Raw genomic sequence first — 15,213 nt, forward strand, 5'->3', positions numbered from 1 at the left:
AATATCAATCCTCCATGTCATAAGTATAGATGTGTTGTGTGTGTGTGTGTGTGTGTGTGTGTGTGTGTGTGTGTGTGTGTTGCTAATGATGACAATGATTAGCTGACTTCAACGACGATAACAATGTACGTGATATCACTGATGACAACCTACCTGACACTTACCACGTCCAAATATACGTAATCACCTGTAAGGTTCATCTTATTTCCTAACGTGTCTCTTGCTCCAAAGCATTTTTGTTTTTGAGACAGGAGGCACAGACAAACGGGGGACAGATACACAGCCAGACAGCCAGCAAGACAGACAGACAGACAGACAGAGAGACAGACAGACAGACAGACAGACAGACAGACAGACAGACAGACAGACAGACAGACAGACAGACAGACAGACAGACAGACAGACAGACAGACAGACAGACAGACAGACAGACGTCAGGAACAGATGTGATCATAATTACTTACAATGCACCTGTCAACACAAATAATCAGTCTCTTTGCCTGTCTTGCGATAAACCCCCTACCGGTGGGGACACTGACTATTTTGTCAGATATTTATTTCAGTTCCTTTCTCTAAAGTCCTTTTCACAAAGTGAGCCGACAGCCACCTGGACACTTTCAGGTTTTGATTCACTTTACTTACACTTACCAGGGGCTTTAGATATTAGCTTCTCTACACTATAATTTGCACCCACAATGTCTCAGTCCTGTACACAGCAAACAACACACGAATTGACCAGAGCAATGTTTTATTTAGCGAGGTACAAAGGGACATAACCTGAAGTACGACGAGAGAGGAATCTAGTAAGAGTGATTCTTCTTAGCATTGGTCAATTACAAAGGTTAACTGACAGATGGCTGCTGACTGGAAATGACAACGGAAAAACTGAAGAGAGACAAAAGAAAGTTAGTATTAGGTAGAATTTCGCCCTACTAATTATATTTTCCTTTTTACTTGGTTCCTTTCACCGGAAGCTCCTTACGGTGTTTCTATTCTTTACTGTACTCTGTTGCCCTAAAAGTTTCATAAGGTCCATTTTTTCGCTGGGCATATTTTGTGAAAAAAAAGTGACATGAGCTGTCGTAATACCACCTCATTCCCCTGCCTTTTTAATTAACCTCAGCAGCACTCGAAAACAAGGGTGAACTTTGGAAAAAAATCAAATAGTAGATGACACGTGCATGCTTTGCAGTCTTTTCTGTCAAAAGAAAAAAAATGGTTAGGAAAATATTCTTATCAGACGTGATACCCTGGACCCATCTGTATCAATACACGAATAAAATAAGATTTGGTGTGAAAGATAGTGGTGTGTATTTTGTACTGTTGTTGTGGTTTTCAACAAGTTTTATTCATACTTTATAGAGAAGTATTCTGGGTTAATACCAGCACGTGTTGAATTATCGAATTCAAATTTATTATTTGACTCCTGAAATGTTGAAGTTTAATTAGTGTGTTTTTAATTTATTCTTTTTGTGAAGGTTTAAATAGTGTCAGTGTACCATTTTTTCATCTTTCTGCCTTTATATCTATCAGAAAACGAAAGAAAGACAGAGAAAAGAAAAAAAGAGAAAGAGGTATACACATAAAAAGAGTGAGAAAGATGTGCAGCAGATGGACTTGAGGTAATTGATTATTTTAAATGCACATAAGAGCAAATTCAACAGAAGTAATCTCCCTTTAAAATACTCACGGCATTCCTTACGTGCGACTACGGGGAAGTTTAGTGGATTTTAATTTTACAGTAGTTCATTCTGATTATTTTTGTTCGCAAATTAGAGTGCATGGACTGCAGTAAACACTTCCAGGTTTGACACAATCTGCTTCCATTTTCCTCCATTTACATCGTCAATCTTCATAAAAAACACAACGACAGATTAGAGTTTATGTCATTCATTCGTCTTTAAACAAATAAAGGAACATAACCAGGAGCACATGAGGAAGGGAGATAACGTAGGATGACGTGTGCAAAAAATAACAGTGAGTCACATCATGAATCTGTGTCCCCTGGATGGCTCGCAAACAAAAATGCCACTGTGCAAGTGTCAAAGCAAGACAAGTGGTGAGCGGCTCAGACAAAAGCTTCACCCCATTGAGAGCCAAGACTTGTTTGAAGCGGAAGTCTGTCAACTGCTCGCCAAGACTAGTAGCGGAGAACATCGCAAGAGGCCGAGCGTTGGTCTGGGCACACAGCCATCCTCCTGTACAGGTCCGTGACAGCCACAGGTGAATGGACATGAGGACAAGAACTTAATTGTACTTGCACTGACTCTCACATGTGTACTTTGGGCCGAGCTATTAGAAGTGTTGCAAATGAAATCTGAAAAAAACAATAGAGAGAAGAAAGTTATTGTTAATTATATTTCTATATTTTAATTATATATTTTTAATACTTCGTTCCAATAACACTGGAGTCACACAACCATCTGTGTTGCTTATTGTTAATTTACTAATTCAATCTGTTTGAAACTCACAAATTGGATTTCTAGAAATTTTGAAATGTCAGTGGGTCCAGTTTTCAAGCAGTTTAATATCTAAATGATCGGAAATGAATACTTGTGTTTCTGGAAATGTTAAAGATATACATAAACGCTTAGCAACAAGGATAACATATAAATGTAAGACTTCACCATATCAAACCTGCTTGACATTGCGGGCAACCTTGTCGGCTTGTGATTATGTCCATCCACACACCTCCGACAGCAAAATGCAAAGGACTGAACGAGACGGAAACACGTTTCACTGCTGTTCTTTAAGAAAACAAGACATCAGTGAGCAAATTAAAAACAAACACTGATATTTACTGAACTTTTCTTACGTCTGTGTGCTGAAAACAAAACAATGGTTTTTTTGTAAATAAGTGTAACACTTTCACACTCACTCTAGACTATTAGTGTTAGCAGTATAGATAACGCCTTGCCTCAAAGCAATTGTCAACTAATGGTAGAATTAATACCAGTTTCTTGTGTGGTTCAATTACAAGCATAATAAATATTAAAGTACTTTAACAGCACAAAGGTCTGGTGGGAAGAAAATCAAGGCTTTATTGAACCGGGGTGCACAATCTCGACGGCACATTGTTAAGTAAGAGGCGACAGTGACACCTTGTCTGCAAACTTTTCTGAAATAAAGAAAATGGTTATTTTAATTATGATAAAAGCACACCGCCAACATTAAATAAATATCGAACAAGATTTTTTTTACACAAAATATCAGTCATAACCTTTCGGTAACAAGATGCTATTGTAAGAAACGACTTACGGGTATGCAGAAATCGTTGTTTCAGGTCTCACAGTTGTGAAATAAAAACAAAAATTCACTAAGCGCTGATAATTACTGCCGTTAAGTAGTCGGCAAAGTCGGACCTAACGGCGTTTGTTTTCAAGGGAGACAATGCGTGTTGGGACCTGTAAGCGATGTCGGCAAAAGAGGTTCGATAATAAAAAGTGAGGTGCGCAAGGAGCTGGTCGACGACATCATTGCATCATCTAGCGATGATAATTAGAAGTACCTTTGCATAAGTTTCTCACTGTGGCATTGGCAGCGGCAAGGTTTTCCTTTATTGTTGTCAATAAACAGGCTTCGGCCTCTTGTACCATACACTCGGTGGCATTGATTAGAATCCTGTTGATGGAAATTTTTATGATTTCGAAATTTTAAAAAAATTCACTACTTAGATACATGTAAGGATAGGGAAACATTACACCGGATTAGAATACTTTGCATGCAAACTCGAAGTGCTTGCAAATCGCATTGCTTGCAAACGACATGTGACATTGTAAACAAGAGGTTAGAGTATTATATAAGTGGTATATTTCTTTTCTGTCACCATCAATGACGGGTTCAAACTATATAACAAGAAAACATACAAATCTGATCTCAAAAGATGTCATAATAGGTATTCCTGATAAGAATCTTTACTTTAGGACAGGGGTGGGCAATTAATTTTCCGAAGGGGCCGCATGAGAAATTGGGATGGTTTTAGAGGGCCGGACTAATATAGTTAACTCAGTTTTACCCAATACTGTATGTATAGTATATATACTGGCGGGCGGGCCAGCTGGCGGGCCGGTCAGAAACAGGAGGCGGGGCGGATCCGGCCCACGGGTCGGCCTTTGCCCAGGTCTGCTTTAGGAAATCCAGTTGCTTTTAAATATTCTGCACTAGGTCGATTCTTTTAAAGGACATGTAACTTTGTAAAAGTTCCATTGCCAGTTTTATTGAAAAAATTGCATAGTGCACTATTTAGCGTTACCGTCTCATTGGTTTCAATAAAATAAGAGATGGAAGGATACTGGGATAGACAAGCAGGCAGGAAAGGAAGGGATACGATGAATGACGGTAAGAACAGAACACTCTACAACTTTGTATTTTGTTTACTAACAATCTACATCACTGTGTTATATTTATTTACCTGCACCATGTACTGGGAGTAAGTATGGCCACTCCGATGTCTGCAGCGGAAAGCGAGACAGAGACCAGTGTCTTCAAGTCACCAAGACTGACCCCCGGCACCAGTTTTGTTTCGTCAACACACGTCCTGACACTTGGACAGGACCAAGTCTTCGTCGGGGTTTGCTCAAAAACTTCAAAATGACAATCAAACCTGATCATTTCCAGTGGTGTCACCACAACCATTTAATTAGAAGATAATCGATAACAAACCTGATTATTATTCATGCTATTGCTAAACTGAAAAGTAAGTAAATAAATTCATCACTTACGTAAAAAAAAAGTGTAACATAAATTATTAATCTGACAAATAAAAGCCAGCAACATTCAATATAAAATGTTATGAAATCTTGCCCACTGTACATTAAAGTAAGACAAGAGAAACAAGTATTAGAAGGCGAAGATTAAATATAAGTCTCAAGACGAGGCTTTGTGTTTACCTGTACAAACCGTCTCGTAGCTTTTTACAACTTGCTGCCATTTGTGACTGAGGCTGTCACTACATGAACTGGTGTTTCTAGAGAGACACTGGAACCGTTCCACAAGACTCCTAAAAAATGTAATTTATGAAAAAAATATTTGCGTAACATTTAATTTTGCATGTTTATAGCTAATCAGAAAGTCTTAACGATGCATACAGCATTAAAACACTAAAGTGGTTTTAAACAACTAAGGATTAAGTATAGTTTAAAAAAACTGTTTAGACTATTAATTGCCTCTTGCCTGCAAGTGTGGCTTTTCATTGTCTCAACAGCAGAATACAGTCTTGGAAACAGGTAGTCTACCTGATCCTGAGCATCCATCCAGCAAGTAAAAGAACTGGGACATTCTAATTTAAATAAAAGTTTTGTGTCACTGACGATGATACTAGAAAAGTGCAGATTAGTATTCTAGTAGTAGACAACAACAGATAAACCCACAACAATAACAACAACTACTATAGTAGTACAATCAAAATAATTACTGCATTAGCATCTACTATAAAAACAACAAAATCAACGAAAGCGACTAAAATAAACTTGAGTGGAAAAAAACATGTTACAATTTTACGTGTAAAATTCTTTATATTTATATTAAACAGTTTAAAGTACACAGTGTGAATGTCTTGTAATTCAAGAGAAACACGACCTGTTGTACAAGCTCCTTCTGCCGTTTTAAATGTAACAGAGAGGGGCTGCCACACTGTTGTAGCCTTATCACAGCCTTTGATCTTCCCTGCACAGTTCTTGTAAGTGTCCATCGTCTTGCTGGAGGACAGGAAAGGGGAGACAGATATTTTAACAAATGTGAAAGACAAGGAACCACCTACAGCAACAGCAGACGAACAAACGTTTTGAACGGTCTGCTTGAATGGATTTTTATCAATTGGACTGAGATCTGCACAGGATAGTACTTGACTAAATGTGACTGAAACACCAACCTCTATTTTGTGACTCAGCCCTCGAATATCACCATTGTAATCTATGGACTCTTACATTGCGATATGTGTGGCCATTGGCAGAATTCAAACTAAATACTGATAAGACATTTCTTTGGAAATTCCTGACGAGAAGAAATTGGATTTTGAGCTTAATGGTCCCTGAAATTCGGTCTCTCCTTAGACTTCTTGTTTTACACGGACTTCAACTCAGTTATTTGGCATACAAATGTAAAGAAAACGCTTTTTTCTGCAGCAGAGCTTTAAAAAAACGCGAAAAGCTAAAGAGAGTAATGTCGCGAAAAATATTAACCTTGTGTAAAGTCGTGTATTCATTAGCCCCCTTATTAAGTAAAAACAAATACAAAAAAGCAGTGTCTATGTCTGAATGAAGAACTCTCATCTATACAAACCACATGTTGTCGGTGTCCAGGAGATCGGCAGTACACGCGCACTTCACGAGCTCCACTGCACACAGGTTGTCTACACAGAGACGTTGAGGTGAACAGTCAGAAATTCTTTAAAAAAATCTCAGTGTAACACTAGTTCACTCGCTCTTAGTCTACCTTCAATCATGTTACTTCTTATTGTGTCATCATCAACATCACCACTGACGTATTTTATTATCTAGTCACCAAGACACAAACCCATTGCCCCTCTCTCTCTCTATTTATATATATGTTTGTATTTATAGCACAATTCTTCCACCTTAATTGGATTTTTAATTGCAAAATCTTTTCCTTGGTTACTAAAATAAATGTGCATAGCCCTACAGACCGGTCAAGTGAGTAGTTTGTTCACTACACAGTTACTGGACCGCAAATCGTTGATAAGTTTTTTTTTATTCTTATAATGTCAGTGTCAATATAATGAAATATAAACAATTACAATAAGCTGTTCAATAATCAATTATTTATTGTGGTGTTCACCGATCTCTGTCAGCAAGAGAGAACAGTATTAGAACAGGTTAGTTAACTGCCGAGAGGAGGAGAGTATCGCCCTCACAATATCTGAACCTGGGACAATGATCACTCCCATCACCGGAAGATCAAGAGATTACTTTTATGTTCAAGAAAATGAATTTCCATATTTATTATCTTCTTCTTGTGCAGTTGTCTTCTGATGTATAACAAACCGTATTTTGTCTTTCTAATGCTCGGTTATTGAATACATATAGAATTAATTTGTTGTTACCTTTTGAACAAGGGTCAGTGTAAGACTCTTGAAGGTTTCTTAACTCACTGCTGAGCTCAGATGAGTTCTCACACACATTTCTCAGCAAAATATCATTAGCACAAGTTTTGATTTCCTCAAAGGAACTGTTGGAAAAAATAAAAAATACTTTTCCTTATGCTATGATTATATTTATGGTTTAAATATTAGAGTTAGAGATACATGGAGAGTGAAAGAAAGAAAGACAAAAAATAGAGTGAGCATTGTGTGTGTCTTAGAGAGAGAGAGATAACGAGAGAGCACATGTGCATTTATAACTAATGTATCCGTACAAAGAAACAAAAAAGAGTGAAAGGAGTGTGTGAGTTTGAGAGACCGCAACATATCTAACAATAGTATGATAAAGTTTATTAGTAATAATAAATGGTAAATTAGTAATACACATAAACATTCAGTCAAAGAGGGAGAGGAGGCAGGAAATTGAACGCAAAGCTCAGGTAACTCACATGCAGGTAGTTTCCACAGATTGGATGACGTGGCACTGGACGAACTGGATTGACTGGCGGGTTTTGGCAGCAAACTGTGCATCTGACTTGAGAGATGGATTACACAGGTAACGATACGCTGGACAGCTGTGTCTGTCATCAGTTCCTGTAGAACAGAAAAAATCCATTAGTATTATTAAAAAAGTACAAAAGAAGTGTAAGAAACTGCTTCCCGCTTTACCTCCGAACATGTTTTCTCCTTACATAAGGAGCAAAGTGGCGGACTCTCTTCTTCATCGTGCTACTCTTTACGAATTTGACATGGCTGGTACGAAACAAGCTTCTGCGTTAGATATTTAAAAGTCGATATAAAATATTAGAAAGTGGTTTTGCTAGACTTAGGTCTTTGTCACATACCCCATAGTTTTAGTACAAACTATGTGTTTCTCATCACATCTTCTTTTCTGCGAGGTGACAGTTTGGACAGCAGACCAAGACGAAGTTTTCCCTGTACCAATGATTTCAAATTGCTGGCACATACTGAGAAATCTTATTACCAAGAACCTGCTCTCATCTTTTAAAGCCATATTTACAATCACCCAGTTTGCCGCAGTACTAACAGTTTTGAAGTTATTTCACTTTAATGATTTGTAATTTTATGCAAGATATACCGTGTCTTATTAGACAAGAAATTTTTTGGAGGCATATCTACCAAAAAAGGGCAAGAAAGAAAGAAGGAGAAATAAGTAAATAAACAAAACGGTATTTTTTCAGTGGCCATCAAGATCTGCGAAATTAAGTTCTTTAACCCTTCTGACCAATGTGACAAAATTTATTATCAATATTATTGACAAAGTTAAGAAGTAGTATTCGGTACAACATTGTGTACAATTTATGTCTATAAAATACACAAAAGCCATTTCATTTTCTCAGTAAACCATATGCACAAATAATTCACTGACACTTTACATCTACCTTCACAAAGTTCAAGTGTGTCATTGAAGGCCGATGCTTGTTGTCCTTCTGATGCATTTAGGTGACAGTCGTCAGTCTTCAGGCATGTTTGTGCGTGTATCAGTAGTCTGTTGATTGAGACATTTATAACTCATTTAGAAAGTAAGTGACGGATAGCTAACAAATGTCTGAGTTTTTTTTTTCAAATTTCTAGTATTTAGTAGACTTTAATAAAAAGTTTTGCTCTCGCGTGAGCATCCTCTCCCATCACTCATTGCGTTTACCAATACCTGTAAACTAAACTTGCTGCGTAGTGCGATTTACTAACATGGAATATAGGTGTACTGTGTCATCTGAGATATATACACACACACATATCGTGTACTAAAAGTTTTGCTATCCAGTGCGATGCATGTCAAGTCCTAATATCGTTCTCTATAGCGCGATGTATTCCAATGCTGTATAGTTGTACCGTACTATGCGATATGAATCATGGACTAAACCTGTGCTGTGTGGTGTCATACATATCAAAGACTAGTGTGTACTAAATGTTGCTATGTGCCAAATGGAAGAGTTTGAGTATAAATTACTTTGTACTTTCAACGAATATCAAAGCTTGCCACGACAGCATACTCACGAACACCACCAGCCTGGATTGTTAACGTAGGCAATAATGTATTCTATGTTCATGTCAATAGTTTCCCTGCTTGTAACCTCGTCTAGGAAAAGGATCCTCGCTGCGAAGTCTTTTTTCCCTACACAGGTCTTCAAGCTTGAACAGTTGGAAGACTTTGGCCACAGTGTAAAAGCTAAAAAGCAGCAGAATGTAGATAGCGATGAATTATTTAAAGACAGGAAGCTGAGGACATTTACTGTAAACAAAGTGTTAGCTAGAGGTAGCTACGTGTCTTAGGGGACTATCCAGATTGATGTTTTTAAGAACTCTTAACAATTTTAGCCGATTATTCACTATTCCTTTGACACGAGTATCACTCAAATCTACTGTGAACTGTACACTATTGTTTTTTAATGTCTAAGAGCCGAATGTCTTTTATTAAATAAACAACATAATCGCGTCCACGAGATAAGTCACATAAACCAAGAAGAGTTCATCCATTTGCAGGTTTGATGCTATTTTTATTGGTCTATTTAGTATTGTGTACTTGTATCTTAGATTAACCTCTGTCTGCTTAATTGTTCTATGTTGCTGATATTTGATTTTACTCCCACCTTTTTCTTTTGCCAAATTCAAAAATAAATCAATAACGATTTTTTAAATATTTTTAAAATCTGCTATTTTGATCTTGCAACTCTTGAATGAAAACTTTCAAGGAGTTTGTGCCTCACAAATGAGCAAAAGGACTTAAAAGTAGTTTTTTTTAAAATTTAAAGCAAGTAAAAATTCAACTATGAAACATGTCCTCAAAATAATGTGAAAGAATCTTATAAAGACATCAAATAATTTTATGTTCGGAAATAATCTCCACGCACAAATCAAGCACACGAATATTGCAACTCAGCAAGGGATATAAACAAAGACAAAGCCACTTCCTGTCCTGTAACAGACTGAGCGCCATCTGAAAAATTGTCCCCCTTTAACATCAAATGTCAAGTAACGTTGTCCTCTAATCTGACTGAACACACGTTCTTAGTGGTCAGATATTTTATCATGTAACTCTGGCAAATAAGGTTTTCAGTCAGAATCTCTATCCCTCAATAAACTGTAGCAGGTGTTTGTGTTTACCTGAACAAACTGCCTCAAAGTTTCTTTCAATCCTCAGCCAGTTCTCAGAGTGGTTGGTACTGCAGGCTTTGGTGTTGGCTGAGAAACACTGGAAGAGTGTTCTAAAATGCCTAGAGAAAACAGTAAGCTGTTTATTGTTACTATTTCAAATGTTAGACGGTTAAAAAACAATATCTAGTACATGTAATTAAATACTGTAAATATAGACCTTAATCAATATTTATATATGCGCATCAGATCTAGGACTCCCAGGTGCAGTGTCTTTCTCGAACCAATGTAATAATATGCATGCATGACTGAAAACTACTCAGGTCTGTCTGTCACCTGCTAGTAACCGTTTATCTACGTGTTTCTAAAATCAAAACATTATTTATAGCTACCTCTGCTTTTAAAATTCATATTTATTACTGTAGCAATAGCTCATAGTTCTCAACATGAAATACTGTACACCTCGCTATGTAGTGGGAAATTCTGAAGTGATAAAGGCTGTGGAAGTAAATCCCTTCAGCAAGTGATTTCAATGACAAAATCACCAGCTCACCTCCATCCCCAAAAGTAACTGAGGACGGAAGCCTAGCAACCTCCACATGGTGTGATCCACAATCAAATCAGTTAGCGGCTACTAACAAACCTAACATCGGGAAGGTCAAAACAAGGGTTACGAGGTGCTGACATAGTAAACTACCACGACCCTGAAGTGGAAGCTCCAAGTTTTCTGTGACTGGGAGAAGTTTGGAGACCAGACCTTTGCCGAGAGATTTAATGCCAAAGCCAGTCAAACATTCTCTGCGATGAACATTGTAATGTACTCAACCTTGCCGGAAATATCAAAGGTGTTATTTTAAGCAAGTAAGTACTAAGGAGGCAGAGGAAGAAGCAGGTCTGGGTGCTCGAGGGTAAGCTCGATCAACAGAAAACCTTTAAAAAGACGAAGCAGATCCGAATCAACAACAAAAAACTAGACAAACTTTATCTGACAAAATGTGATCATGGCATTAACAAGTGAGTCAGTTTTAATGTGCAGTTTTATATATATTTAAAAAAACACACTTTTAGGATTAGAAAAGCCACTTACAAATTTATTATTAAAGCAGATTTTAGAATTTGACAATTTCAAAGAGATAGCGGAAGGTTCTTACCTGCAGACGTTTTCAGTATCACCTGAAGCATTAACTGAAGACATAACGGCATTTAGTAGATCAGAAACACACAGGAACGAGGCATGACATTCTAAGAAATAACAAAAAAATGAAAAGAGCATGACTTAAAGAATCTGAAAACTATTAAAACCTTGTGAACGGACGTCGATATATTTCAACAAGTGAAAAATCATCATCCTCATCATCATCATCATCATCATCATCATCATCATCATCATCATCATCATCATCATCATCATCAGTCGCTATTTATCTAGCTTATGCTAACATCAAATGCTGCAGGCTACATGAATATCAACATAGGGTTGCTGTAAACAAATAGTATACTAAATGCTAGTATTTCGTAGCTTTGCCGCAAATAAACATCACTTTATTAAAAGAACAACCTAAACTGTTTTTGCAGATATAGATAGATATATTTAGATCTAACCGGTAAATTTCAGTTTCCAAAACCAATCCGTTAATTAATTATCCGCCAGCAAAGTACGCAATTCGCACTTGAGATCAACGAGTGCTGCTAACAGGGTACTACGTCACGATGGTACACCACTCACAACAATGGCGGCCGTCAACTGGTAGGGGAATATATGGAGTAGCGGTGAAATATGGATAAATGTACGTTTTGTATCTTATATTAGAGTAGTATATATGTTACGACCAAAGCCCGAAATCGGCCAAAGTGGGAACTGGCCGGCCAAATGGGAGAGTGACCAATATCGCATCACATTAACCGGCCAATGTCCGATCTTTTCTAGGTTTCGGGATTTGGCCAGCCAGTTTGCGAAATGGCATGGGGCGATCGGCTAAAGTCGGAAGAAAAAGGTCATGAAAGATTTTGGGTGTTTGTATACTGTAATGATAATCATATTATATTGATTATTATTTATACTAAATTGCCAATAAGTCAAATTAGTTTATTACAGTAAATGACCAATCTGTATCATCACTTGTTACAACAAGATGAACTTTTATGACATTTCGAATTACACAGCATTTTGTTATTTTTACATTTGCAGTGATTTGTTGAGCACTTGGTAGTGCAATTGCATCGAGTGTAGCCTTGACCACTGGTCAGTGATTGTGAAGACGCGACTTCTCTGTTTCTGCCAGTGATATTAGCTGAGGTTAGTGATATTTCAAAAGATAAGCCACGAAAAATAACCCGTATAAAAGTATAGATGGGTTCTGAAATATACCAGGCTTACATTTTTAAAAGTATACAAACTTTACAGCACAACCAAGATCATCAACAAAGCGAATACAACTGACCTGTTGTGCAAAGTTGTTTTAGTAATTTATAATGTGTGATGGGCCGCAGCTTAGTAGTAGAATGATCACAGTCTTCAATCTTATTAAGGCAGTCTTTTACAACTTTCTGCTCTTTGCTGTTAACATAATAAAGAAACATGTTTGAAACAAAGTGAGAGTTACAGAATGTCGAAATCACCTCAGGCCACTTAAACTCTACAAAAAATGTGTTTAGTACACTTGTTTGAAAAGGACCTATACCCACTGGTGTAAACAAAGTAAACATTAGAAGACCAGAGAAATTCACAGTTTTAGGTTTTCACGAACCCGCTGGCAGACTTTTTGCTGAGCGAAAGAAGAAGGACCAATGAACGTTGTCTGTGTGCTAGAGACTGTCTGCGGACATTCACCACATTCAATGTGTGAAGAGCTACGTACCACCTCCTGCTCACCGCCAACATAGCATTTGACTCATTCCTTTTGTCGAAGGGATCAATCAAACAGAAGCATTTATCGATCTTGATTTCGCACATACCTGAAAATTTGAGTAGTAATAACAAATAAGTATAGCGATGGGACAAAAGTCAGACCTAAATGTTCAAGAACAGTTTCCAAAATTAACCTCTCTTACATCTTGTTATCAAGGGCGGATTTCCATCCATTTTTGTGTCTCAAAGCTTAGTTTGTATCAAGAATGTGATAATTTTATGAGTTGTCTTTTTTAATCAGATTTATATTTTTATTAATTATCTACTTTATTCTTTTCTTTATAGAAATACTGACCTTGCGCGCATCTATTCATGTAATCAGTTTCAAAAAGTTGTAGTTCCCTGAAGAACTTCGTATCACCACATTTAGACAATTTGCTTCCCATACAAGCCCAAAAATTATGGTACAAGATGCTGAAACAATTTTCATAAAATGTACACCACACACACACACACACACAGAGGCACAAACAGACAGAAATCAGAACAGAACTTTATTGAGGGTGAGCTCTGGTCCCTAACGAGGACGGACGTCTGTGCATGTGTTCTGTTGTTTTCTGTGATAACTACAACAGCTATACAACAATTCTTAAACAAAACGTTACCTTAGATAAGGCCTAGGAAAATGCCAACGGAAAAACACAGTTTTGGTGTCATTTGTGTCCACGTTCTGTCAAGTTTTGTGCATTTTATGTGGCGTAGAGTCATGGCGGCCGCAAAGGGCGAAGTTCGAACTGCCCATGCAAGATGGTAATCATAGCCAGTATTTTAATGTGTTCTGGAGATGTGGAAACGACAGGCTGTGCCAAGCGACTGCTCACTAGATCAAAATGTAATTAATATCACCAAGAAAAATGCTCTGTATTATGGAAGATTTGTATAAGTTATAGGGTTATAACTTAGCGATAGAATTCCCTTTGATATGCCATTCTTGGTAAAAACAATCCATCAAACGTAACTTAAGAATATTAGTATGAGAGATGCCCTTGTTTAGTGTAGGTGTTACAGATTTGTGCTGTCATAAGCTTCATTGTCGCTATGCTGAAAATCATAATAGGAAATGCCATTTCTGGCAGGATGAAGAAAAAGAAATACACTTTCTATGTATACTGATTTAAAAGAAGAAAGCTATATCCGCCAAAATATTATAAAAGACCTTCTCTATTCAGATTTCAACTTTTAATGTCAGACACTAGAATTAATATTTCTAACCCCCTAGCCGCATTTGTCTACAAAACATTAGATAGGAGAGATAGCGTATTTTTGCAGTGTGTTTTCTTAGTACTTAAGTTTTTGGAATTTACAGACAGAAATCAGAAATAATAAAAGATAATACAGGAAATGGGGAAGGAAAAACAGAAAGGCTGTCACACAAAAATGAAAGACGACCAGCCTTACAAAATGACTTACTTGCATTCATTGTCCCTGTGTCTTCTAGATTGGCAACCCCTGGTATAAAACGATGACTTATCCGTTGTTATTGAATTGAGGATCGACCCTAAATGAGTCTTGCAAGTATCTAGAATATCTGTGCAGTTCTCTTCTGAAACTGTCGATGAAAAGCAATAGTGACAAAAGCTTTCTAGACAGAAGACTTCGTTAAATCGGACTGTAAAATAAATCCAGTATGTCTTCGTTTATGCCAAATATAAGGAGAGGCAAAATCATCAAAATCTTCTCAAACAGATATGTTTGTCAAAATTGTGAAAATTCTCTCTAACTCCTTAGGCATCAATACTACTGAACAGGCAATGCTACATAAAATCCTGTTTGTACCTGTTTGTACAAAGAAGAGTAGAAGTCCCGTCAGCACCAAGCTGGTCTTAGTCATGTTGGTTGATTAGAGGAGATAATCAAGACAATAGCCCTCTAACGTGCAGAGTGTCGGAAGACAAAGAGAGAAATGTTTATACCATCAGCGACGTATCGAATGACGGAGCAACACAGGAACACACTGTTGATATACTTGGGCCAGCCAATAAGGATTGGACAGAAACTAAACAGCTCTAGTCCTTTGACCACTTACATTATCAGTTCTACACACATTTCCAGTTTCCCTTGGCGTAGTTTGATGCATGGCTTGATAACGACGGTG

General features: G+C 37.3%; 1 protein-coding gene across 1 annotated transcript; it reads right to left on the reverse strand.

Annotated features, from left to right (window-relative positions):
* Positions 1-1,874: 1,874 nt before the first annotated feature.
* Positions 1,875-15,212, reverse strand: LOC112559727. Its single transcript, XM_025231086.1, has 18 exons — positions 14,895-15,212; positions 14,529-14,667; positions 13,414-13,532; positions 13,069-13,165; positions 12,652-12,767; positions 11,362-11,452; positions 10,223-10,332; positions 9,116-9,287; positions 8,500-8,606; positions 7,546-7,690; positions 7,061-7,185; positions 6,280-6,349; positions 5,578-5,696; positions 5,173-5,278; positions 4,890-4,999; positions 4,412-4,583; positions 3,509-3,621; positions 1,875-3,118 (listed from the first exon to the last, which is right to left on the reverse strand). Exons 1-18 carry the CDS (start codon positions 14,947-14,949, stop codon positions 3,078-3,080), a joined length of 2,007 nt encoding a protein of 668 aa, XP_025086871.1. The 5' UTR covers positions 14,950-15,212; the 3' UTR covers positions 1,875-3,077.
* Position 15,213: the final 1 nt, after the last annotated feature.

The sequence above is a fragment of the Pomacea canaliculata genome, linkage group LG3, assembly GCF_003073045.1.
Source record: "Pomacea canaliculata isolate SZHN2017 linkage group LG3, ASM307304v1, whole genome shotgun sequence".
NCBI lineage: Eukaryota > Metazoa > Mollusca > Gastropoda > Architaenioglossa > Ampullariidae > Pomacea > Pomacea canaliculata.

Excerpts from the sequence above, each read along its gene's own strand:
- LOC112559727 (XM_025231086.1), bottom strand. The coding sequence starts at position 14,949 with ATGACTAAGACCAGCTTGGTGCTGACGGGACTTCTACTCTTCTTTGTA. Across the intron at positions 12,768-13,068 it reads TTGGCGGTGAGCAGGAGGTG|CAAAGAGCAGAAAGTTGTAA; the intron begins GTACGTAGCTCT and ends TTATGTTAACAG. Across the intron at positions 3,119-3,508 it reads AGTGAGAAACTTATGCAAAG|AAAAGTTTGCAGACAAGGTG; the intron begins GTACTTCTAATT and ends TCTTTATTTCAG.